Source organism: Theropithecus gelada, chromosome 6 (genome assembly GCF_003255815.1).
Source record: "Theropithecus gelada isolate Dixy chromosome 6, Tgel_1.0, whole genome shotgun sequence".
Classification (NCBI taxonomy): domain Eukaryota; kingdom Metazoa; phylum Chordata; class Mammalia; order Primates; family Cercopithecidae; genus Theropithecus; species Theropithecus gelada.
In genome coordinates this window covers 4,995,055-5,022,302 of record NC_037673.1, presented here as the reverse complement: position 1 = coordinate 5,022,302, position 27,248 = coordinate 4,995,055, and the positions used below count along the sequence as shown (strand labels likewise).

The 27,248-nt window shown below is 48.8% G+C and overlaps 1 protein-coding gene across 1 annotated transcript in view; it reads right to left on the bottom strand.

Moving 5' to 3' along the window:
* Positions 1–450: 450 nt before the first annotated feature.
* The window catches only part of ADAMTS16 (ADAM metallopeptidase with thrombospondin type 1 motif 16), a 180,883-nt gene continuing 154,085 nt past the window's right edge, over positions 451–27,248 (bottom strand). The window contains exons 19-23 of the mRNA XM_025388259.1: positions 17,979–18,180; positions 17,682–17,876; positions 15,261–15,485; positions 2,493–2,640; positions 451–1,752 (exon numbers count right to left, since the gene is read on the bottom strand). Coding sequence (XP_025244044.1) covers positions 1,637–1,752; positions 2,493–2,640; positions 15,261–15,485; positions 17,682–17,876; positions 17,979–18,180 — 886 coding nt within the window. The 3' untranslated portion in view covers positions 451–1,636. The remainder of the gene's footprint in view (positions 1,753–2,492; positions 2,641–15,260; positions 15,486–17,681; positions 17,877–17,978; positions 18,181–27,248) is intronic.

Sequence of the window (27,248 nt, the reverse complement as noted above, 5' to 3'; positions counted from 1 at the left end):
TGGAATTCAAACTAGAGGCTGCAACATCAACTTTTACAATATCTCCAGCCCGCCGGCCTGTCCTCCAAATTCCCAAACTGCCAGCCTCCACAATCCTGAGAGCCAATTTCTGAAAATAATTTCCCCTGCATCCCCCGCCCCACCAACCCTCTTGATGTCCTACTCGTTCTGCTTCTCTGAAGAAGCCTGGCTAATAGGAGTTGAGGTGGCACGGGGAGGTCCCATCTCCTTTTAATTAAATGCAGCAGGAAGCCACCATCACCAGCCGCCACCATCTCCCCTGCAGCCTCCCCTTTACTCAGGGGCACTTTCTTCTAGGCCATTTCGAGTTTTCTTCTACAGTCTAGAGCCCCATTTCCTCCGCTTTGAGACCCGTCTCCCAGTATGTTTGTTCCATCCTTTGATTTCAGAAACTAACCTTGTGACGAATCATGAGGTAGTTCAGAAGCACACTGTACAATATAAACTTTATTATAAAGCTTCAGCAAATATAAATATCCAGGTGCCCCTTCCGAATGGAGCCACAGCGCCGGACAGGAGAACAGCAGCGGCACTGAGGATGGCGGCGGGGCGTGCCGGAGACGCCGGGCAGATTCCCACCCAAACACCTGTGGCCTGGCTTCCCACCTGGCATTGTAGAAATGGCCAGACTCACCAAAAAAAAAAAAAAAAAAAGAAAAAAGAAAAAAACAGATTAAAATCTCACAACACACAAAAACAAAACACAGGACTCTAAGGTTATTGTCACATCGGCTGTGTGGCTGACGTCTGCTACAGCAGAACCATAACCCTTCTCAGGATGGTAGGGTTTTGATGTAACCTATACTTCCGATCTTTCATTTACAAAGAAAAGCATGAAGAAATGGGGTTTTAAAAGGACACTCGCTTGCAAATAACTGAGAAAGATAAAACATAAAATATAAAAATCTCTCCTTCAAGGCATGAATCTGAAAGAGATGGAAGCACCTTAGCAGGAATTTCATTTTTCCCATTTCCATAGGCAAAGTCCCAAATCAGAATGCAGTCCCCTGGCCCTAGAGATGATGCTGGCTCCGGCGGTGGCTCCAGGTTCCTAGTAAGAGATGCTCAGCAGCTGGGGGGGAGGAGGAGGAGCCTGGGCAGCCTCCTGGAGCTCCCCTGACCTCCACTCAGGAAGTTGGTCACTCCTGATGGCTTGAGGGGCCTCCCCAGTGGGAGGGGAGGCTGGTGAACTTGGGGGCAGATATTTTGTATGTGTTCCTTATTTCATGGCCTTTCCTTCTTTTTATAAGGCACCAGACATTAAGCAAGTTCAGCCCCGCCTGTCTTTTTGACTTGATTTAGCTGCAGTACAGGCAGGGGTGAGAGCTGCCTCTCCCGTTGTGGAGCCTGCCTTCTGCCTCACGAGCCACAGCTGTGCCTGCCAGGGTGCCACATTTCAGCCTAACAGGAGAGGCTTGTGCGCGGGGACACAGGTCTGCACGCAGGCTCACGGTGAAACGTGCATACATACACTCCTGGTCAAAGAGCCTAACACGGTTTTCTTCTTTTGCCTTTGATCTTCCTTGGATGTATTCCAACATAGATTGCACAGCTCATTTGTGGGAAATTTCTCTGCCACACAGCCACTTTCTCTGCCGTGGAAAGCTGTCCTGACTCACAGGTTGGACTTGGAGCAGGTCTTGCAGCACTGCTTGCCGTAGAACTTGTGGCTGCACATCCCGTGCGGGGGTACCAGGTAGCACCAGCGGAAGTAGTCTTTGCAGAAGGCATCTGAAAATGAGCAGAGCTGCATTACTCAGTGATCCCGAGCGCAGTGGCTGATGTTGCCAGCTAATAGCTCTGTTTGGCAAATAAAAGCGCATTTGTCACACTCCGCGGCTGCTGCACAAAGGCAGCCCCCAGGTCTGATGCGGGTCCTGTGGAACACATTATTTTCACAAGACCCTTCTTGGAAGCTTCCTGCAAAACTGAAATTTTCTTCTTGTGCTGAACCCACTCACTCAACCATGCATCTACCCATTGGAGTCTCTGTTGACTGAATTTCAATTCTCCAATCCTCTGGTTGAGCCAAACCACTTGCCTTCCTCGAGCCACATTATCTCTCAGAAGAGCCTTAATGGGCGCCTGGCCATCTGTCTCTGCAATGCTGGGGGAACTTCTGTGTGCACAGGGATGGCATTTAGAGGGCACCCAGTTAATAAGGGAGGCTTTTGTTTAACCTAGGGAGAGAAGCTGCTTTAGTTAAGATTGATTCTTTAAATACAGTGAACAACACTGATATAGGAAAGAAGTCATGCTTATGTCATGACCATCTATGTTGTCCTGGGGTGTCATGAGAGGCAGCAGGGTCAGCTCTATGGACCATTTCATTGTAGAACTGGGGAAGATGCAAAGACAGAAAAGGTAGGTCAGACGTAAGACCCTAACTCCAGGCCCTCCAAGGAACTGCTCCAGAAACCTGACATTCCAGCCCCATGCCCAGGCCATGCTGAGGGGCCCCAGGCACTCACCTTTCTTCTCTGCAATGGGGCAGAAGTGAGTGTTGCAGGCCAGGGAGGCCGAAGGCTTCTGGTGCAGGAGGCAGCCTGAGGCCGGCCGGCCCCCCACCAGGCACTGCACGGACCTCGTCTGAACGCCACCCCCACAGCTGGCTGTGCACTGCGAGAGCAACACACACATGTCACCATGGCCCCAGGCTCTCAGGCACCTGGTTAACCTCGGTGTGCCCACGTTTCTAAGAGGCCCGCTGCTGCAGGCCAGTGAGGGAAGAGTGACTTCAATGGGGAAGAGAGCCTCGTAGAGGCAGGTGGAGTTATGGTTGGCCAGGATGTGCGTGAGCAAGCCCCATCCCTGCTCACCTTTTCCAGAAGCAAGCACCAGGCATGCGCTTGGCCAGGCCTCAAGCAAAGCATTCTAAACCAACCAGCTGACATAGCTCCTGGAACCCTTCCTGTTGTTCAGACAGAAGACAGCCTTGGCCAGTGACAGGACTTGCGCAGGCTGGGATTTGAACTGCTAGAGTTGGATGATACGGTCTCAACAGAGGGTTCCCGGGCTTGGGCTTTGTCGGGGCTGAGTTCACTTTTTTAAAAAGTAAGTATACTGACGGGTGCGGTGGCTCATGCCTGTAATCCCAGCACTTTGGGAGGTTGAGGCAGATGGATCACCTTGAGGTCAGGAGTTTGAGATCATCCTGGGCAACATAGTGAAACCCCGTCTCTATTAAAAATACAAAAAAATTAGCTGGGTGTAATGGTGGGCACCTGTAATCCCAGCTTCTTGGGAGGCTGAGGCATGAAAATTGCCTGAACCTGGGAGGCGGAGGTTGCAGTGAGCTGAGATCATGCCACAGCACTTCAGCCTGGGCAATAAGAGCAAAACTCTAACTCAATAAGTAAATAAATAAATAAGTATACTGATTAAAAAAGCTGATATTCATGGATTATTATTATCTCTTCAAATTACAGGCAGCAAGGAAGGACAAACTTAGATCCCTCTGCCAATAAAGTTACGTACAAGTTATCCTTCTGATTTAAAAACATGAAAAGACTTAACATCTTGGTTTCTATTTATGGTATTTCAGAGAACACAGTTGCTGATGTTACCATCTGGGACCCGGCGCAAAGGTACTTACTTACCTGGACTGGGTTCTTCCCTAACTCTTGTCCTCAGGGCCAGCCCTTGTCACTGCTGGTTGGGGTAACCCCTCATTTCCTCTTGCCTCTCCACTTGAAAGCACCGCCCCCTCCACCCAGACCATTCAAGGTGATCTCTCTCTCTACAACTGGGAGTGGCTGGCCAAAATTAATCTCAGGTATGGATAGAAGGAGAAGTGCCTGGAAGTCTAGAGTATTTTTTGAGTGTGTCAATGATGGTTGCGTGGCCACAAGGAAACTTGTGCATATCTGGGGATAGCAGGCTTGTTCTCTGAGCCTAGCATGAAAGAAGTAGTGCCCTTCAGGGAATGCCCCTGCCAAGCCATCCTTTCTGGTGGTCCGATGGGGAGAAGCTTGACAAGTCAATCTTTACAGTGGCACCATCACCCACATTCCCAGGCCCACCATGCATGAGGGTAGGCACTGGCAGCTGCTGGGGCTCATTTTGCTAAGGTGTTGGCATCCTATTGAAGCCTCCCCAATACTTGGAGTATCAACAGCACAGGGAGAGAGAGGGAAGGAAGGGAGTGGGCTCGGTTAGATTATCTTTCATGAACCGGCCTAATGCACACACCACAGAACACAAGTGGGACCCATCTGAGATCAACCACTGCAAAGAAATCAGGGGATAGGCAACTAAAGAGATAGAGACACTGGAATCTGTGATTGAGTCATTTGAAAAATAAAACTACCCACTGTCTAGACTAAATCATGTAAATTGTGCTCAGACAAGGCTAGGGTTGGAATATGTTGAAAATGTAAGCAATTAAAGGAGCGCCTGCAAGAAGACTGGGTCAGATAACATTTTGGAAGTCCTGGTGCATGGTGGGCAAACAAAACAACAAAACTGTTGCTTTAAAATGCAAGGATCATACTGTGAAAAACTGGGGACACGCATGACTCTCTTTGCGCCCCAAACCTACAAGAGAGTACGTCAAAGACCATTCCAGCAAGTGAAGGCATCAGGCCTGGGGCTGGTTCTCCACAGCCCAAACCAGCCTGCCAGTGAACAACCAGGGAATGAACCTTTCTGGGACCTCCTGCAATTAGAGCTTTGCAAAGTGACTTAAATCGCTGGGGACGGGATTCAGTGATGGAGCAGTCAAACATCTTTATCTGCCCATTGAGAGGAGAAAAGTTGGAGACACGAATGGCCCTGAAAGTCAGAAGCTGAAACTGTCTGTCTGGTTTTTTTTTCCTCTTTGGTTGAAGAATGGTTGAGCCCCTCAGCATGTGTCTGGAACATATCTGGGAGGCTTACTCCCTTTGCTTCAAACCCAATTTTGGCAAAAGTTGTCAACAATATATGACTATAGAAACTGGAAAAAATAATGTGGGGGAGATTCATGTTTGATTTCAGAATTATCAGGGTCACAAGGATAGAGCCAGATGCTGCCCATCACATATTACATCTTTCTGAACATTCTGCAAAACCACATTTCTGCCTTTTTTCTCCGCTGTCTGCATTCCAGACGCCCTCTGAGCTCACGCAGCACACCGAGAACCTTGGGGCTGTGGCCACTCTGCTGAGAAAGCAGGTCCCAGGAACTCATTGGTCACATCCGCCTCCATCAGTGTCTACAACATCTTTTGTTTCTTGGGTTAGATTTATTTTACGACAAGCAACTCAGGCAGAATTCCATTCTTGCTTAAGATATGCCTCAATTAGAAATCAAGAGATCTCACCATTGTTTTTGGGGGTTTTTTGTATCATTAAAACAGTTCCAAAATAATTAATATGTGGTTTGATTCATTTTTGTCACTGATTCACTTATTCAGCAGATTTTAATCACTGATATGGTTTGGCTGTGTCCCCACCCAAATCACATCTTGAACTATAGTTCCTGTAATCCCTAAGTGTCATAATCCCATAATCCCCATATGACCAGGAGGGCAGTAACTGAATCACGGGGGCAATTACCCCCATGGTAGTCTAGTGATAGCGAGTGAGTGAATTCTCACAAGATCTGATGGTTTTGTAAGGGGCTTTTCCCCCTTTCCTCAGCACCTCTCCTTGCTGCCGTCATGTGAAGAAGGACATGTTTGCTTCCCATTCCACCATGATTGTAAGTTTTCTGAGGCCTCTCCAGTCCTGCGGAACTGTGAGTCAATCAAACCTCTTTCCTTTACAAATTGAGCATCTCAGGTACGTCTTTATTAGCAGCGTGAGAACGGGTTAATAAAATTGCCCACCTCCCCAGTACCAGGCACTGTTCTAGGCACTTGATACAAGTGATGAACACAATCAACTTGGCCCCGAGCCTTAGGACAGTTGCAAATCCTTGCTACTTATGGTGAGGTTCTTGGCCCAGCCACAGGGGCCCGGGGGGAAGCTTGTTATCAGGGTTGACTCTCAGCATCCCTGCTTCCAAGACGTACAGCATCAGAATCTGCACCATTCCCAGATGATTCCTACGCACAGGAGGTGTGAGAAGCCCTCATCCTGAGAGTTTTATAATTCCCCGTGAAAAAAATTCATGGGAAAAAAGCTTCCACGTTTCTCAAAATTTTCATTTCTTTATGTAAGATGACAGAAAGATGTTCAGCTGCACATTTTGGAAATATTTTGAATGGATAAAGATGGTTATATGCTTGGAGATGAAAAAGAAGAAACCTGAAAATGTATATTCACTTTTCATTCCAGGAAGAAAAAAATCCAAGTTATTCCTCAGTCTCACAGATATGATGGCTTAAAACTCAGCACAGCTGTTTAGAATTCGCCTTCCAGACGTTCCCTTGGATCTGTGACTTCCAAACAGACGGATCCTAAAAATCACCTGGAGCCTTGATAATCACACAGACTCCTGGGTGACGACAGAGGGGGCAGGCAGGTCTGAGAGTGTCCAAGAGGCTGCAGTCCAACAGGTGTGGTGGGTAAGTCATATGACACAGCACCTTAAGGAAACATACTACTCAGTGGAAGGGGGGCCTGGGATTTGGATCTGGAAGTCAGTGCTTAGTGCTTCTTCCTCCGACTTCATGGGATCCAACCTGAGCATCCTACCGATGATGCAGTGAGAGGGGACACTGGGCTGTGCTGTGATGGTGACCTGCACCTGTACCTCCTACCTATCCACTGTCAGAGCCAGCTGTCCAAACCCCCATGATGGTGGCTTCACCCCCTGACTAGCAGCTCTCCAATTTGAATGTGCATTAGAATCACCCAGAGGACTTATTAAAACAGACCACAGGACCCCACCCCCAAAGGGCTCAAGCTTGAGTCAGTCTGGGTGGAGCCCAAGAGCCTGCACTTCTAACAGTGACTTTGCTGCTGCACTGCAGGTGGGGGCCACGCTAGGAGAGCCACCGCCCTAGGTTTTCAGAATTACACTGGAAAACGCTCTTCTGCCTTTTCTTATTTTCAGAACTGACTTCAACCACATCTTAATCTAACAAAAGTGGTGCATACAGCCAGCGTGTGGCCTGACTGCAAACATTAGAGAGACTGAGACTCCTTTCCATCATTCTGGACAGATGGTTCCCCACCCTGCCCCACCCTGTCACAGCCTGCAGAGGACCTCGTGACCCCCAGTTCTACAGAGCTCTCTCCTGTCATAGACCCCTCTTCTGTACACACAGCAGTTTTGCAGCGTCTGTGAGGACCTGTCTTTAAGGCTTGCCTCTCCTCCAGCTGTGAAAACTCCCCAGGGGCAGAGAATGGTAAGCCTTGGCAGGTGCCCTATCTGAATGACTGGGGTTGATTCATCCCCCATGGGAGCGTGGAGCAGAGCGTGATGCAGAAGCATTGCAGGCTCCCATGGCCATCATCGGGCTGGTCATCCCACAGCCACCCAATCGTCCAGTGCCTTAGTAAGCCTCTTGGTCTGCGTCCCTCATGGGGGTACGCAGCACTGCCCAGTTGTCTACCCGGGGCCTGACGCCAGTCCCAGGTGAGCCCAGGGGCTCTTGCCAAGACTGTTGGATTTGGGAAATTGGATGTGGAAAAGCATCATCGCAGTGTCCAGGTGTTAGTTCTCCCCGAGGTCCTGCAAGCAGAGCCTTTTGGTCATCTTAGGACTCAAGGACTTCCTCAAGAATGATGGCAGCTTCTTCTTCACCTGAAAGACCACCTTGCTGACTTTCACACTCTAAGAGAGGCTCTGCAGATAGCATTAGCTCCAGCCCCCTTCCAGCAAGTCTAATCCAAGGCATGGAATAAGCACCAAGTTTCCTGAGCGCTGAAGTACTAGAAAACCTCTCCCTCCTAATCTTCTGTATGCTCCTGTTTCAGTGGCAGGCTCCATGCTTTTAGAGAGTTCAGCAGCTCATGTACCAGAGATGAACCACACAACTACACGAACACTATTGAAGAATAGGAAGTCAATCATTACTCTTAGTCATTAATAAAATAAAAGAGATGCATTTTGTATAAGAACATTTGCTTTTAGTTTTGTTTTGTTTTCCTGTTGTTGCTTTTTTTTTTTTTTGAGATGGAGTCTCACTCTGTTGCCCAGGCTGGAGTGCAGTGGTACGATCTCAGCTCACTGCAAGCTCCACCTCCTGGATTCATGCCATTCTCCTGCCTCAGCCTCTGGAGTAGCTGGGACTACAGGCACCTGTCAGCACGCCTGGCTAATTTCTGGTATTTTTAGTGGAGACAGGGTTTCACCATGTTAGCCAGGATGGTCTCGATCTCCTGACCTCGTGATCCGCCTGCCTCGGCCTCCCAAAGTGCTGGGATTATAGGTGTGAGCCACCACGCCCAGTCTTTTTTTTTTTTTTAAATTGGAGCAATTCCTCCTTGTTACATCACTGCTCTTTATGGAAAGGAGCTAGTGGGACTTGAGGCTGCCAGTCTCCCTCATGACTGAAGCGCTGGTGGCCTCTCTCCAGCATGCTCAGAGGAAGCATGACAACCTTGGGGCTTCGGCAGGGCAGAGCTTATGTCTCAAACAAAGGGAACAGAAAACAAACAAACACATGCTAATTCCTGGAGGCCACAGGCTTCACACACTTGTTTTCTTACCATGAAATCTCTCCTGAGAGGCCTGCTCTAAGTCCCCCTCTTTATTCCCCTTCCTCCTGAGGGCCTGGGTGTGCTCTCTCTCCCGGTTTAGAGCTTCTGCCCTGTAACTTCCCACTATCCCAGGACCAAATGTCCATGCTCATTTCAGGATGGGATGGCAGAGACCTCAATGGCCTTATTCACAGAAACCTCTGCTGTCCACATAACCGAGGTTGTGAATTTTTGCACAAACCCCACTGGTTCCAAATACAAACTCCCTCAAACTCAGCAGGTGTGTGTGGTGACCTTCTCTATCCAGCAGCAGGCCGGTTCATGTTTTTCTGGGCACCACATAATTTTGGAAGATGATGAGAGCAGATTTACTGTGGAATTATCAGAGATGGGAGACTAGATCAGGGTTCAGGGAATAACCCTGGGATGAACAGCGCAGTGCCCACGCAGCCTCATCGGTTGAGATGTCCATGCACTCCGTGTGTGTTTGTGTACACACACAGGCACATGTATGCTCCTGTGCGTGTTTGGTACAGGATGCAGTCTTATGCAGGCTTAACTGCCACGGTGGAAAATCAAATTCATTCTCTGACATGGCTGCTGCCCCTCAGTGCCCATGAGTTTCCAAATCAGTGTGTGCTCTGTCCTGGTCACAAATTGACCAAATTGTGGGCAGCTCCTAGAATGAGCCAGGGCTGCCCCACACTGCCCAGCACCGAGGGCACACCCTGTCTCTACATGTGGGGTCAGTGTCCAACAGGTGATTGCACGCCAGCCATTCCCAGACCAAATTAGCGTGGGAACAACCTGACACTAAGCCCAAATGACTGCAGTGATTTAAATCAGTCCCGGACTGCCCTGCACCATGAAATGTGAAGATAAGCAAAACATTTAAATCAATAGAAATCCTGCAGACCAAATAATAGGAACGGCGATCTTTAGACTGTCACAAGAATAAGCCTGTCTGGTGGCAAAGTTCAGCCAGACCCGGGCCATTCATTACCGTCTGACAATTTCCCACAGTGTGAAGGCAGAGACTTAGACGCAAGTGCTATGGTAAACATAGCCCTTTCAGCCATTACCACCCCCAGGAAAAGTTACAACCTCAGAACGCAGCAGATGAATCATGGTGGATAAAGACTTCAGCCTGCTTATGGTAAAAACGACTTAGACAAACAGATTGAGTATCTCAGAACGGCAACAGCTATTAAAGATGCAGTTTAGGTTTTAGATGTATTTTAGGGCATACGTTAAATAATGATAAACCTTGTTTTCTACTTTCTAAATTTGCTGAAGTCTCTGCAGTAAGCAGGGGGGTGGCGAACATGGGCTTGGCAGCCAGAGGACAGGGTTCAGTTTCAGGGTCCTCAGTTTCCTCTTTGTCCCTGACCCACATTTCTCATAGTCAGAGAGAGAAGGCAAAGTGTCTGCCTGAGAAATGCCTCGACTCGGCTGCCTAGCTCACTTGCTGTTTCACCTGGCACAAAAGACAGCAGCCTCAGAAGAAAATGAAAGGAAGGGGGCTGGGTACAGTGGCTCATGCCTGTAATCCCAGCACTTTGGGAGGCCGAGGTGGATGAATCACCTGAGGTCAGGAGTTCTAGACCAGCCTGACCAACATGGTGAAACCCCAACTCCACTAAAAAATACAAAAATTAGCTGGGTGTGGTGGCTCACAGCTGTAGTCCCAGCTACTCGGGAGGCTGAGGCAGGAGAATCCCTTGAACTGGGGAGGCGGAAATTGTAGTGAGCCAAGATCACCCCACTGCACTCCAGCCTGGTGACACAGCGAGGCTCCATCTCAAAAAAACAAAACAAAACAAAACAAAAAAACCCGAGAAGCAGACCGATACACAGCAATGCCGTCTCACACATGTACACCCAGAACTCCAGCGAGCAGGGTGAAGCGTGGTGTCATTTGGAGGAGATTTTGAACTGGTTTTATGTTTGTAAAATTTTAGCTAATACTGAAGAAAGATTCCAGGGTGGATTAAATTGCTTTGGATTTTTGCTATGTCATACTCGCCTGGTTCATTGCAGCTTCCCGTGCAGGGCTGGGTTTCAGTTGGCCAATGCTGATTTTAGTTCTCAGGTGGTGGTGGGTGTGAGTGAAGGCAAAGGGCTGCAGAGCTGAGGCTACTCCGGTTCAAGGGGAGTCAGGAAGGCCGAGAGTGGAAGAGCCAGCAAGTCCGTCCCTTCTCGATGTCCTGACCACAGGGGCTGCGAGGCACAGGGCCCTGAGGTCTTGATTCTGTGTCTCTTGGTTGACACAGGAGAAGTCCAAGTGCCAGCAGAAGCCACGGGCATTCAGTGAGACCCAGCCCCTGCTACTCACACACCCCTGGTCCTCGTGGCTCTGGGCTAGGGCTCTGCAGCACTTAAAGCGAAAGAAGACGCTTGTCTGCAGGCAGCTGACCCTCTCTGGGGTCAGGAACAGACACAAAGAGACAAGGACACGAACAACACCCATGTGAGTTCCCTGGGGCTGCTGTAATCATTGCTACAGACTAGGGGCTTGAATCAACAGAAATTTATTCTTCCACAGTTTAGGATGCCAGAAATCCAAAATCAAGGTCTGAGCAGCAGAGGTGGTTCCTCCTGGAGGTTGAGGGAGAGCCCGTCATGCCTGGTCCAGAATCTGGTGGTGCTGGCAGCTCTCGGTGTTCTTTGTCATATGGGCACCACTCCGATGCCTGCCTCTGTCACCCATCACGCAGCCAGTGCCACCCACCACTTGCTCCCCACGTGAGGAGTCTCTGTGTCTTCCTGTGGTCTTCTCACGAGGACAGCCAGTCCTTAGGTTTAGTACCCACTCTAATCCAGGATGATGTCAGCCCAGGTAATTACATCTGCATCTATTTCCAATAAGTCTACATTCAGAGGTCCTGGGTGGACTTGAGTTTTGGAGACATTACTCAGCTCAGGACGCTACCAATGAGACACAGTGTGGGGTCCCTCTCCAGAGGAGAGATGACCAGTGGCGGGCTGGAAGTGGCCACAGAAAAGGGAATTGGGGGCTAGGAAGGATGAGAGATGGGCTGTGCAGTGTGGGTGGGGTCCTACAAGCTGGAGGATGGTGGACACGAGAGGAGAGACACAGGCTTGGGGAGAGCTGGTCACCGTCAGGGACCAGTGATTCCAACTGACCAAGCATTCGGGGGGTGCTTGGTTGCTGAGCTCAGCCTCCCTTGTTCACACCTTGACTCTGGCTGCCCAACAGGCACCTGCACTGATTTCTGCACTCCTCTGCCTGCGGAGTGGCCTATGGTGGGTTTTGCCCCATTGGCAGGTCCATCTCAGGAAATCCTCAATCCTTAAAAACCCAGTCAAATTGGTTACTAGGTGATCTGGCCACCTGACCGGGATGTGAACTGTGCACGACTCTTTATGAGCTTGTCTGGCCACATTCCATTTGCTTTCTCTGGCAGTGCCTCTCCCTCTTCTGATCACATGCACACACACACACACACACACACACACACACACACACACACACACACGAGGACCTGGCCTGGATCTCCTAAACCCACACATGCACTCTCCAGCCCACCCCAAACCAGCCATGTGCTTGGGTGTGTCTGTTTCCACTTGCATCATGGGTCAGCAGCCAGGAAGCACATGGTTGGCCAATGAGGGTTACCTTTGGCTTTTAAAGATGACACCGTCACAGACAGATCTCTCAACAGATGCACAGTATCCACAGACAATGAAAGAAAAACCCAAGACAAGGGTGTGCTTTGATGGTCTGTGCTGCAGGAGGAAACTTCTCTAAAGACAGAATCTTAGTAGCTGCCGGGACTCGCTCACTGAATTTGCCTTTCCTTTAAAATTCACCATTCAGCAAATTCAGAATACTCAGTATGGGTTAGGTGCATGGCTGCCATATATATGGTATATCAAAGACAGTAAGCCCTTCTTATCTGTAGGTTTCACATCCCTGAAATCAACCAACCAAATCAACCAACTGCAGATCAAAAATATTTGAAAAAAATTTTTCACAAAATTTCAAAAAGTGCACCATTACTACACTGACTCCATGAAAATGAAATGATGTGTAGCATTGTATTAGGCATTATTAACTATCCAGAGATGGCTTAAGGCATCTGGAGGATGTGTGTAGGCTGCATGAAAATACTGTGCCATCTTCTTTCAGGAACTTGTGCATCCTCAGATTTTGGTATCCAATTCCCATAGATAGAGAGGGATGACTGTATATGTGGTTTATGCATGTGTGTGTGTGAGTACGTATGTGTGTGAATATGCACACATGTAAATATATAGAATATACATGTAAAACACGTAGCATAACAAAGTAATCTGGATAAACATCATTTTTGATGGTTTTCATGTGATCCTATGTGCTTTTTTATTTATTTATTTATTTTTGAGATGGAGTCTCTCTCTGTCACCCAGACTGGGGTGCAGTGGCTTCATCCAAGCTCACTGCAACCTCTGCCTCCTCGGTTCAAGCAATTCTCCTGCTTCAGTCTCCTGAATAGCTGGGATTAAAGGCATGCACCACCACATCCAACTAATTTTTGTATTTTTTAGTAGAGATAGGGTTTCACCATGTTGGGCAGGCTGGTCTCGAACTCCTGACCTCAAGTGATCCACCTGCCTTGACCTCCCAAAGTGCTGGGATTAGAGGGATCCTATGTGCTTTTGAGTAGCCTTGATCTATGCTGGCCTTACTAGGCTTGGGGCCCACTATGGAATGGGAAGCGTGTCCAGGCAGCTGTTTTCTGTCCATACTTCCTTTCAGCGCAGGCCCTGGGGGAGGTGGAGGGTGTGAGGTGCTCCCTGGGAGGACGTTCCCTCCTCCGTGGGATGGGCTTGTTATGCTGAGAGCTCACAGCAACACCTGGCACAGTGCAGGGACCCGGGACAGGGTGGCCTGGAGAGGAGGATGAGTGGGCAAACCGGGAAGAGGACTCGTGGGAGAGTCCAAGCAGGGACTTCTCTGTGGACAGTGGCAAGAGGTGGGCAGAGAGGGAAGGCTGGACATTCACTGCGGATAGGGTTATTCCTGTGGCACCAGGCACCACGCTGATCATTTGGGAAATGTCTTTGGAGAGAGACAAGGACCTGTGAAAGTTTTTCTGAGTAATAGAGCACAGGCCACAGCCCAGTGGCCTCTGGAATCAGATGCTGGAAACCACGGAGGCCCAGCTGGAGTCTGCAGGAAAACTCTTGGTGATGGGCGCCTTGGTGGCATGATCAACGTAGGACTTCACCTTGGGTGTGTTGGGGCAAATGCCACCTGTTATGGTCACGCAACCCTGGCGGGGGGCGGAGGTGTTTTGATAAGATGGGAAGCAGAAGCACACGCATGAGGTCATTTTTACTTGCTTTTTAGCAACCAGCATTCAGTCCCCATGACAACAGGCTCCCATCGGGTCAGGTCTTTGTTCTGCTGCCCTCATCCAGGAAAGGCAACCTCTGTCTGCCTCCCAGAAGTGGGGATACAGGGCAGAGGGCCCCGGGCAGCACCATCGCTAGGACCCAAGGACCCCGACACAGTGACTATTCTCCGAAGCCAGACGATGCGTGTGGCCCCCATTGAGCCGGTGAGCTTGTGCCTCTCACCAGCACTGTGAGGGCTGACTCTGTGCCTCAGTTGCCTCATCTGTGAAACAGGGATGATAATGTCACCCCCTTAGAGGGCTAATAGGAGAGAGAAAGGAATTGGCTCAGAGCAGCGCCAGCACACGGGGCTCTCGGTGGGGGCTAGCTGTTGTCCCTGTGCTTATTCCTCTTCATTCCACTGTGGGAATCCCTCATTCCCTGAGGGCCCAGTTAGGGACCCTCATGGAGATGGGCAAGACAGTGAGAGAGCGCATGTAGGGGGCTGCTGCCACACACAGTCACTCCTGTTCCCTTCCGCCTGCTTCCCTCCACCTCCATCCCCCAAAACGAGAGAACCAGAGCCAGGGCCTCTGCAGCAGGCAGAGAACCTCTGTGTAAATTGGAAAGAGGCTCACTCTCCCAGCCAAGAGATGGGAAAAGAAGGCCAGATAAAGTGCCACTCTGCTGGGCAGCCACGAGCCAGTGCACACGGTTGCAGTGAGCTGCAGAGAACCGAGTATCAGCCTTCGGAACTCCTTAGAGGTCTGGGCCTACCACGACCCGAAAGCAGAACCACCAGCAGCATCAAGGGGGCGGAGCGAGGCGCAGGCACAGACTCCGACGAGGATGAACACAGAAACAAAGTCCCCAAGGAAGGAACCCCAGCTCCATTGTGGGTGTGAGGCTGCCAGGGACCCGAGCAGGAAACAGCGAGGGCTGAGGGTGGGCTAAAAAGAACCGTAAACTTACAACCACCTATTTATTCCAGGGCCCACATTCCTTTCGTGTTCACGCTCATCTCTGGGGAATTCAGCCCAGATTTTACTCAAAGCATTGCATCTCCTTATACTTAATTGGGTGACATTTAGAGGAAAACACATGTGCCCAGAAGATTCAGCAACACTTGGAGACCATCCTCAGAAAGCCACACCCACGCGCAGGAACCAGGCCACCCGCACACGCTCTGGAAAGAAAGCCTCATGCAGTGGCTTGGCCGGCTTTGGGGAAACACCGTCGCAGAAGCATCCCCGGGAGCCACGGGCCAACCCCAGGCCCGAGCTGTGCTCGCCCGCTCTCCAGGACCCGAGCGCCTCCCCTACCTGAGACCACGGTGAGGCAAACCAGCTGCCCCTCGAGGGTCCTGCAGCAGCAAACGGGGGGTGCTTGGGGCACGGAAGCGGGCCACAGGTACGTTCCAGCTCCAGGCTGGGCTTCGGCAAATGCGAGCACTTCTTCGAGGCCAGCTCTCGATACTTTCCGGAAACATACTTTTCAGCACATTTTAAGAATCTTTTCTGTGTTCCTCTTTCACATGTCACAGAGCACTAAAAATAGGAGAACAAAAGATGTCAGTGAAAAAAAATCTCTTTTTTTTGCAAAATCTGTGGGTTAAAATATCAAAGATATCTGCTTGAACATTTGTATAAGTGTGAACATTCAGTGAAAATTGTTGGACCTTAGCATTTTTAAGAGACATTATAGAATCCATCATTAAAAATAAGAGGACCTTGAGGGCATCATCCCATTTCACTGGAAAATTAAAATGCTGGGCTGTCATTGCTATTGGAACATACTGAAACTTAATACATAAGTACATGTGGTAACTACCACGGCTCTATGGATTGACCCACCCAACTGCAGTGATGTTGGTTCCCAAAGCAGGGGCAGGTAGAAGAAACTCAGGGCTCACAATCTTCCCTAGGAATCCGAGTGCTGCTTGTGAGGAAAGGAAGGGTGCACGGAGAGCAAAGCTCTTAGCTCCCGGCTAAGGCAGGCTCTAAGCTTGAGCTGCTCCAGTTGCAGACACCCTGGCTTATGCAGAGGTGCCCTGTGCAAACCAGCAGCCCAGGCAGGAGGCTGCAGACCCCGCTTGCCGGGAGAACACACAGGAGCAAGGTACACTGTCCCACCACAGACTGGGCACGGAGGGTCTCTGGAGCAGAGGTCCCGGCCCCCGGCATTGCTGTCTCCTGCTGGGGTAGAGTGGATGATGTTGTGCAGCTCCAATGGACCTCTGGCTAAAATGCCCTCAGGTTCCCCAGCAGAGAAGCCCAGGTGGCAACACCTGCCCAGGTCCTGACCTCGCATTCACATCTTTAGGCTTACAGGTGTGCTTTTTGTGCATCCTGATGGAAGATGGAGAGGAGTTGGAACACTCCTCTTGGTTGCTCGCTGATCCAGGTCTAAGAGAGAAACTCTGGCATGCGTGTGTGTGTGGTGTGGGATGTGTGTGTGTGCATGTATTAAATTTCAGGGCAAAGACTTTCTACCTGGACACAGCCCACAGATTATGTAGCCATGTCACTTACTTTCTGTAGACTCTGCCTCTAGGGATATGCACCCAGGGATGTGTGTTTTCCAATGACAGTGCATTCGGTTCTATGGGACACTCATTCCTACCCTCCAGGTGAAAGAGGACCTGAGGTACATTGTTACCAATGGCAAGCTCACTCAAGCAAGCAAGGGTGCTCTTATTTTTTAGTGACAAACTGAAACAGTGTCTCAACAGGATTCAATGCCTTGCTTGGCACTTCCTACCAATCTGAACAAAGAAGGCATCGTTGGAGGGTGGGGAAAACACAGTGCCTGATGAGACCTGGGTCCCTCCCTGAGGAGCGTGGGATCAGGGAAGAGCTTTCTTCCCACAACTGCTGTGGCAATACAAAGGCACAGCTCTGGGTTACGGTAATCTCTCAATACCCCGTTCAGACAGGTTCATGCTTGGCTGGTGGTACTGTTACCACGCTGTGGGGTGTAAGATTTCCGAAGCGCTTTTGGAAGCATTTGGTCCGAAGCTAGTCATGAAACCATCAGTATTCCAAACTAATGATTCCAGTGTTATTCCCATGATGAAGGGGTCCAGGACAGCTCCTGAATGGTGCAGAAGAAAGGGCTTCCCAGCCTCCTGCAGCACCAGGTGACCGATTTCAATACAACTAACAGGAGAGTTTCCTTTCACAAACAGAACAGCTGCCCCCCAAAACTTGTCTCAGGAGATGGGTACTGTTTCTTTCCAAGCAACCCATGTTCTTCCTGCTCTCCAGGAGTCACGCATTTCCTGGAATGTGGCTACACCTGCCCAGGAGTTACATGATCCCCTATTCTCACGCTCACACCCCCTCAACCCTCTCGTCCTCTGCTCCACACTCAGGAGTTAGGTGAGTCTCCAGGGCCCCACTGTCAATGAGACGAGTGAACCCCTATTCTCACACTCACACCCCCTCAACCCTCTCATCCTCTGCTCCACGCTGGACCAGTGATAAGGACATGGATGCCACTGTGTGAGATGCCCCCAGGACATGATTCAGAAGCCAAAGGAAATTAAGCAACCCCATGAAGTTGATGGAAGCCGAGAGGGTGGTCCGAAGCTGGCAGAACAGAAACTTGGCAGTGCAAGGAAGTCAAGAAGAGATAAAAAGGGAGAAGAGAGAGGAGCGGGAAGAGGAAAACCAGGAGAGAAGAGGCAGTCCTGGTGGGGAAATCTGGTCAACCTTGCTCCCCCGAGACCAGGGTGCACCTACCTGGGACCAGGCGGACACCAGCCACTGCAGCTTCTTGGGCTTGTGGCAGCGCTGAAGTAGACAGGCTTCATGCATCCTGGGCTTGGGCTCTGAGGTGCAGACAGTGTCGGGCAGCAGCTGCGCTCTGGCTGAGGGGTTGGTGCTCTTACAGGCCACTGCCCGCTTCCTCCAGCCCTTCCCACAGGTGTGTGAGCACTGCACAGAAGAGTCAGGATCAGCACCCAGCAAGGGCCACGTGCAACACAGCAGATCATGCAGGGGCCCTGCCACCACCCATGCCAACTCCGCCCAGGTTACCTCTGCCCAGGGCCCGGTGCTCCATGCCGGTGGGCAGCTCTGAGAGTTGCAGGCCTGCCTGCTGGAGGGAGCAGGCTGTGGGCACAGGCTGGCCGGGACTGGCTCCGAGTCATAGTGCACGCGCCGTGTGCACTGCACGGGGCGGCTCTGGGCACCCCCACCGCACGTCCGACTGCAGGCACTCCAGTTCCCCACGGACCAGCTGGGCAGGGACAAAGAGACCTCGGTGAGGGATGGCTCCATCACTTTGACAGAAGCGGCCCCACACCTGATGTGGAGGTGGTGGCAAGATTTCCCAGCCACGGTCATGTGTGTGCAGTTATTTTCAGTTCCACTGTTCCCGAGTGAGCTCTCCTACCAGAGTCTTCCTGCCCCTGCTGTTTCTCACCTTCCTGATCCTGATTCATGCTATGCCATTCTTTCCCTTCCTCTGGCTTTTGGGTTCCAGTGGACTTGGAAAGAACCCTATTCGGCACAGTGTGTCTGTTCTCTTCTTTTTTAAAAAATGCAAAATTTCAAACATATAAAATACAAAACATCTATGGGTTCCTGTCCACTCAACTTTCACAATTTCAGTGTATGTCCCCAACCCCTACTGCATTTTGAAGGTGATTCCAGACTTGAAAATATCTCATATGAATCTCTAAAAAATAAGGATTTTTTAAAAACATAACCATAATATCATCATAACATCTAGAGCATTAATGATTCTTTAACATCCCTGAAGAGTTAGTGTTCCAGTTCCCAGCTGTGTCATCAATATCCTAATTTGATATGTTTGTTTGAGGAATCCAAATAAACTCCAGATTGTGCAACAGATTCACATCTTCTCTTGCAGGCTTTAGGCTTTCCCTTAAATTTTGTTTATTTTTATGTTCGATGTATTTGTTAAAGACAGAGGATCTTTCCCTTACTGGGTCTTCCACAGCGTGGAAGCTGATTTTTTGCTCATTACAGGATTCTTGGAATTACATCTCTGTGATGTTGGTTTTTGTGTTCTTCTGTCCTCTATTTTTAATTCTTTAGTAGTTTGTTCTAGAGGCTTCTTCAGATTCTGGTTCAACTTTCTCATACGATTATTTCGTAAGTGATCACACATTCTTCCAGCAGGAGGCTCAAGATGTCAGAGTATCTTTCTTTCAATTTGTTAGCAGCTGTGGATGCTTGTAAATGTGTTTTTCTTTCCTGGTGATAAAAGCATACCCCGTCAACATGCACGTTGTCAGGTGATGGGGTGCGGAGTGAAGTTGGAGCCAGGCTTTGTCCAGTGGGGCCACCTTTGATCGAGACACTGTGCCTGAGTGTGTCTACCAAGCCTCAGCTGGTTTTGCACAAGCCCATCTGCAGGAGGACTTGGTGTGCACCTTGGAGAGGTTGTCAAGAAGAAGGGGGAATCATGGCCCCATAACAGGGACTCACTGGGACGGAGGGCTTGAGCTCCCTCCTGGAGTCACTTCTGAGGACTTGACGATTTCCATTCATGTTAATTTCCCTGTGCAACCCCCTGTGGGCCAGTCACAAGGGGATGGGAGGGGAGCTGGCTTCCTCACCACCTCCTTGCAGCACATCAGTGCAGGGCACCAAGGGTCCCACCTAGGGGTTGCCTGCAAGGCTCTGCCTGCAGCTGTGTCTGTGCTGAGGACCCAGGGCAGGGGCATCCTGTGTTCCACTCTACAGCATTGCTGAGTAGAGTTAGGGCAACAGTGACTTGCTCCTGAATCTCAGGGTAAACCCGAGGACTTGTGAAGATGCCCAGGCTTCTCCTTTGACCCTCCATCCTGTGCTCCCACACTGAATCCCACAGTCACCCTCAGGTTTAGGTGTCAAAGCAGAAGCCCAGGGAGCTTGGCCAGGAACTCCGGAGGTGCCTCTGGCAGCAGCCACGGCACCTGGGAGAAGTATTCTCGAGGATGGCATTTGTGGACCCAAGTTACACAGAGAGAGACAGAAAGGAGAAGGGAAATCTACCACGATTCCTCCTACGAACATCACTGCGATGATTTCCTCACTCCTGCTTCCGGTGCTGTCTGTGTGTAAACATATTTTTAACATGGTCAAGAGCAGGCGGTATATGCAAGTTTTATTCAGCATTCAAAAAATTCATTGGCTAGGCTGGGTGTGGTGGCTCATGCCTGTAATCCCAGCACTGTAATTCCAGGCTGAGGCAGGAGGAATAATCCTAGGAGGAGGACTTTTAAGCCTAGAAGCTTGAGATCAGCCTGGGCAACATGGCAAAACCCTGTCTCCCACACAAAAATTACAAAAATTAGCTGGGTGAGGAGATATACAACTGAAGTCCCAGCTACTCAGGAGGATCACTTGAGCCCAGGGAGTCAAGGCAGTGGTGAGCTGTGATTGTACCACTGCACTCCAGCCTGGGTGACAGAGCGGGACTCTGTCTCAAAAAATAGAATAGAATACAATAAATAAATAAAAATAAAAATTCATTGTCCAAAACAAGCGTTTTTCTTATACTTCAAAGCCTTTATAAACACATTTCAGTGTTTCTCTAATTACACAATCTGGATCGAGGTATGCAGATATCTAAGTAAGAAAATACAGACAAAAAGGTTCGGACCTCAAGCTCCAGGAGATCCAGGAATATCCTGAAACTGCCCCAGTTCTATGCATGCCTGGCTGGACGTGATTTCTGAGCAAAATGATGAGGGACTCTCCTCAAGTTCTCCAGGGAGTCTGTGACTCAAGTAATTTTAGAGCCAAGGTTTGGACTCTTCTGAAAATCCCGAGGATGAATTAGGTGGCAGAACCTCGAAGGAGCGGGAAATTGATGGGAAACAGAATTGATTCCACCCCGAACACACCACATGACTTACGGCTTTCAGATCGAGCACCATGATAGTTTTACATTCTTTGGTTTGTAGAAGCTTTGAACTATTTTGCACCAAGTGTTTTTACGGAAAAGATACAATTGTAGTTTTAAGAAAATTATAAAAAGACTAAAATGTAAATTGTGTCTACATAAAAAGTAAACATGTCAGGGTTGTAGGAGTTGCCCTACATGGATTGTGATAATGCTTCAATTTTTCAGTGTCAACAAGATTAGTGTTTTTTCTTTAATTCCATGTTAAGCTACCTAAATTACATATCCTCATTATGAAAGACTGATTATTGGCTTCCTGGCTGTGATAATTCTGCCGGTAAAGCCTCTCGGTTACTCTGTGGCCGCTTCTGTGTGCTTTCCTGTTGTTTTTAACTTTCCTCCCATTTCTTACATTTGCTCTCTCAATCATGCAGCCTTATAAATTACAATGGGTGTTCTACACTGTGTTGGCTGTTCAAGAGCTTTTCACACCGCCTCGTTAAGTCTTCTGTCTCCACCACCTTAAGACGTTCCAACTGGGTGGATCCATTCTCTGCCTTCTCTCTTAGCTGCACATCATTAAAACAGTCCTCCTGAACAAAGCTCCTTCATACCACGTCTGGAAACACCGAATGTCTGTTTTGTTAAAAAAACCGAGCTTTAGGGGAATGTCTTCATTTCAGCTCACGAATGAGTCAAAATCCACGCAAGCTTCTGTGCTAATGTCTGAGGGTTCCACGAACGGTAACAAGCTGTGTTCAGTAGCTCACCAGTGGTCACAAGGGTTCTTGCTTTGTCTTGGTTTTCCTAAGTCCACCAACTGGAAGAATGCAAAGTGGCTGGTATTACCCAAATCAGTCAGTTTCCAAGGCAGGACTCTGGAGACGCAGTTCCCACTGACCCTCAGGACCTCCACTGCCAAGGCTCCCTCCCAGGGTGCGCCTTTGTGGCTCTCAACACTGCCCAGAAAAGTGACGGGGTTTATAGCCTTCACTTAACAGTCTACCCAGGATTTCCTGGTACCATCTAATCAATATGCAATATCCCTAATGCCAAACAGTCTTTAGTCATTTCTCAACAAAATGACTCCCTCTTCCCCATTAAAAAAAATTTAAATGACATTTTGGCTTTTGCATGTAATGCTTTCTTTGAAAATACCACTTTCCAAAAAGGGTTTAGTAAAGTCCCTTGTCATGACGCACCACACCAGCAGATTATGTGTCCTAACGACAGCTCAGACGCAGAGGCCAGCCCTGGGCTGGACCCCAGCTGCTGCCTAGGGCCAAGCCCCACCAGGGCAGCCGTGTTCTGCCTGCGGCTTTCACATCAGCACGTCTCCCTGAGCCTCACTTTCAGAATTTAGTTTCAGGGTCTTTTGTCTGCTGATTCTTTTTGAAATTTCACCATCCAGCACTCTGTGGTTCTATTTTCAAGAATAACTCTAGGAATCCTACACAGGAATCTCTCATAACACAATAAAGACAGAGAACAACAGTGGGGCAGAATCCTTGTCATGGCACAAGCCTACACGAGGCATTGATGAGTGTCAGGGCTCCAGCTGCCAGCTGGATTTAGTCCAGAGGGGTGGGTGCTGGATGCCGTGAGATGCAACATTAGAACACAGCATTCATTACGCCGTGCCTCTTCAGCATCGGAGTTAACACATGGGGACTCCTGACTTCCGCATGCTGGTGTGTGGGTCACAACTTCCCAGTAGGCTGTTCTAAATGAAACCGTTCATGTCACTGGCTATACCCAGATACTCACACACTGCAGACTCAATGACCCAGGGGTCAAGACAGCTGCCAACGTGGTCTGACAGGATCAATATTGCTTGGTTTTTGAAGACACAACAACCTTGTCTTCATATAAAATAGCAGCATCTTCACGTGTATAATTTAAGATCTAATGTAAGTAAATTGAATGTTTTAAAGATAACAATGCACATTCAACAATAAACAGATGACAACTGGAAAAATCTGCCTCTTCCACAGGGTAAACATTAGTTAACAAATTAACTAGGAGTGCAGGCCAGCTGTAAGCTGAAAGCACAGAACCCAAGATCAGCAGAACTTGGGAGACACTGATGTCCTAAGCCTGTCTGACAGGTGGCCAAGGGTCTTTTTAGCTTGTCGTCCTCCTCGGCTGGCTTGGGGATTTACTATGGGCCTAGGACAAAGGATGCTTCATCAGTATCACCTGGTGCCAGCTACACTTCAAGCAAGTTCAAAGGTAGAAGTCCAGCTCTGAAATAAACAATGATCTCCATGACCAAGTACACAAATGAGCACAACAGGTAGAACGAGTTATTAGACAGATTGCACCGTGCCCACACACGATGCCTTCTGGAGCAATGCACTGCAGTCTCCAAATCCTCCTAAAGTCCACCAGTCAGTACATCAGAAATCACATCCTCCAAAAACCCAGCAGTCAGGACATCAGAAATGACAGCAACATTCCAGCCCATCCCTCCCAGCCGCAGTTGGTTTTCAGAGATGCTCCTGACACTGCCTGGCAGGGCAGTACCCTCAGACTGTCTCCTGGGAGGTGTCCATCTAGGAGTTAATGCCAGGGTCTGGTCTGGTTTTTCACATGGGAACTGAGAGTCCATTTCTGATGACTGGTTGGTAAGGATCAGGGCCCAGCACCTCAGGGCTCGCTGTGAGCATTTGGAAGCTTGCAACTTGACAATCACTTCATTTTCTTGAGCCTCAAAGTCAAACCACTTTGCCTGACTTGTGAAACCGAAGGAGAGATTTACAATGAGCCAGACAGACACTGAATTGTTTTCACCTCTAAATGCAGGATTTCTTTGCTGAAGCACACAAAGCCAAACTGAGGGCATCAAAGCTCCCCGCAAAGGCGGCGCTGTGGGCATCAACTTCAGCGACTGTGAGGAGCCAAAGGTGTGTGAGGAGTTACTACTCTGAGGCCAGCATGCCATTTTTACCAGGTTTTCCTGTCTCACCATCCTGTCATCAGATCTTATCTTCAAAGGAATCAGTATGATCTACAGAGCTTTCAGTGATGGGGGAAAGACAGGAACATGGAATTATGAGACACACAGACCAAAGAAACTGACCTTGCTTTTCAAAACAGACAGCCTCAGTAATTCCCTCTTTCAACAAAAACCCCTCAGCAGAGGGTTCCTCTACAGAACCGTGGGGGCTTTTGCATTCCCTTTTAAAAGGGAAACCAGTCAACTCTAAATGGCAACAGTGCTCTGGTTCTTGGGAGGCTGCCCCTCTGCCCACTTTCCAGGGACGACTGGAAGAAAGAGCAAGGCACTCTACTTTTTTCATCAGAGTAAGAGGTCTTCTCTTCTGTCTGGTGTTGACTCCTGCATCCTCTCTGCTGTGCTCCACAGCCATATACGCCATTGCTTACAGACCTCTATGTCTCGTGGGTAAAGGGCATGCAGAGCCAGTGGTCCCCATCTTTGCCCTCTATGCACCGGGAAGGGCTCCAGCATTGATCACATTTACCAGCCTTGTCTTCTGTATGTGGAGACTGAGCTCCCAGAAGCAAGGAGAAGCACATTGTACTGCCAGTCCCCTCTTCAAAACAGCACTACTGTCACAATCAGAATCATTCCTGCCCTGCTCAAAAGAACAGGAGTATTTCACCCTCTTCAGGTTTCTGTGCTGGAAGGGCACCTCTCCCTTGCTGCTTCTGTGCCCCTTCAACACCCACCCATTGAGCCAACGGTTTCTACTACAAATAACTTAACTTTGCTGTGGACTAAAAACTCCTGGGGTGGTAACACACGGGTAGGCAACCTAACGATCTAGACCTAATTCATCTGAGGTTGAGCCCTGTCTGAGTAAGAGGTAACTCCCTCTTTACCAGGCTTAACATCCAAGTTCTCATGCCCAACAGTAGCACAGAGGTGCGGCTGCTGTGGGCTCACAAACACCTGCACATTCCTGGTCTCGCTCCTGTTCTGTATGAACCGGAAATCAGATGGCCTTGGCTCTCTAGGGGTTAGAGGTCAGGAATCTGAAATTGTGCAAAGCCCCGGGGACCTGGATGACTGGCAGCTTTGGAAACATGATTTTGGAAATGTAACATCCAGTTCTTCAGAAAATCCCCGAGACTGACCACAAAAGTTCTGAGCTATCCTCCCTTCCCCTTTGTGGCCTCAATTTCTTGTATTAAAGTTGTACTAATTTTATTTTTCAACCATTATGAGGACTAACTAGGATGTGCCAATAAAAAAACTGGGGAGGGCGGGGGAGTCTGGTCAATCGATTCTTCCGGAGGAAAACAGATGCTTTCATTCCCTGTCATTAGCATCTCAGCAAAGCCCATCTGAGCTCCTCTGAGGAGCAGGCTCTCTGGTTCTGCACAGCCCTCGTGATTTTGGAGAGCGTGTCTGCAGCAGGCTGCTGGCCCACAGCGCATGACTTAGCCTCTGTGAGTGCAAAGTCATGGAAGCTTGAGTTCCTTCTCAAAGAGGGACCCTCCCAGAACGAAAGGGGTTTCAGACTGGGGATGGACCACAGCTGCTTCCTTATATACTGACTCTTCCAATATTGAAATACAGATATCTGAAAAGTAAAGGTAAAGATCTCCAATATTAACGTCCTTTCAAGCCTCCTAAACAACTCAGCTTAAGAACTGTGGAGATATTCCTAGCCAAGGATGTCCTACCCTCAGGGCAAGATCTTAAACTTCCATTGTATTTGGACATAGAAGGTTGTAATGGATGTACTGATAACTGTTCAGGGTACAAACGTTCTTCTGCTACCCCGACATGGAAGCACACAAGTGGTTTTCCAGTGGGTATAGAACTTCCTGTGCGAGAAGCCTCGGCTTTGTACTCTCTGGAGGGCAGAGCACTAGAGTATTCTCTGGATCTATTTCTGTGCTAGTGGCTCTCTACCTGTTGCTCCGTTCATCTCTGGACACTAGATGTGCTGCCTGGATGGGCTCCTCCTTGCCTACTGGTTTACTTCCAGCCTCGTTAGAAACTCTTCTTTAGTCATCCTGAACTGACACATGAGACTCACTGCGCCTCTTCATCCCTTGGCAAAGCACATTGGCGGCCGCCCACACCATGCTGAGCGCCAGTGGGTGAGGTGCCAGCCTTGCCCAGGGATGTCAGCATCCTTCTGCTGCCACTCCAAGGCTCGTAGGGAATGGGCTGAGTCTGTCCTCCAATCTGTTTATGGCAGCTGAACTTGTTATTGGAATTATGTAATATAATTAAATTTGGTGTAGCTCTATGAAACACGAGCATTAGAAAAGAAAAGCTGTTTCTGTGAAAACGAAGTAAAATCTTTGGAATGAGTCAGCTGAGACCAGTCATTAAATGGCATTGCTGTCAAATTAGGTGTGGCTGAGACAAAAGTAAAATATTGAGGAAACATAAAAATTTTAAAATGACTTCCCACTCAGATAAATGGGACAAGTTTCATCCTTCTTTAAAGAAACTCAAACTGGAAATTATATGCAATGAGCATGTTCTATGAAATAACCTACTTAGATCCTTCCACAGGCAGACTCTACTCAAAAAACAGTTCGGCTCATAATTAAAATAATTAGCAAATGAATGCACATTATGTCTTTTAAGTGAACATAAATGTTTCAGGTACGTGTGTGCATTTTTTAAAAATAATTTTTCCCTCTATCTACTTTTTTCATCAGAGTAAGACGTCTTCTCTTCTGTCTGGTGTCAACACCCGCATCCTCTCTGCTGTGCTCCACAGCCATAGAAACCATTGATTACAGACATCTCGGTCCAGTGGTCCCCATCTTTGCTCCCTCTTCCTTTCCTGTCACCTGCCCTTCCTATGATCCCAGAAGTGGGATGCCCCTGGCTTCATCCTCCAGCCTTTTTCTGACCCCCCCAAATCACACAGACTCTGCTTCCCGATTTTCCAGCAAAGCTACTCCCTCCTGTGTATCTGACATTCATGGTGGCTGTGTCCAGGTCTGTGATGGTTAATTTGATATGTCAACTTGTCTAGACTGCAGTAGACAGCTATTTAGCTGAGTGTTATTCTAGACATTTCTGTGAAAGCACATTTAGGTGAGATAAACATTCAAATCTGTAGGCTTTGCGTCAAGTTGATGACTCCCATAATGGCGGTGGACCTTATCCAATCTGTTGAAGGCCTGAATAGAGGGAGGTCTCCCCAGAAGGAGGGAATTCTGGGCTTCGGGCTTGAACTGCAAAACTGCAACTCCTTCCTGGATTTCTGGTCCACTGATCTGTCCTGCAGATTTTGGACTTGCCAGTTCCCACAATCACATAAGCCAATTCCTTCGTTTGTCTCTTGTCAGCTAAAGAAAAGGCAAGCTTTTAAAGAATTAAAGTTAGTTTTATTTAGAAGTTTTATAGAGGATTGCAACCAAGACAGCCTTTACCTCACACAGGCACATCCACAACCAATTGGTTCTGGTTCTTTGCAGAACTCCAATATGAGATCCCTGTCATTTTTCAC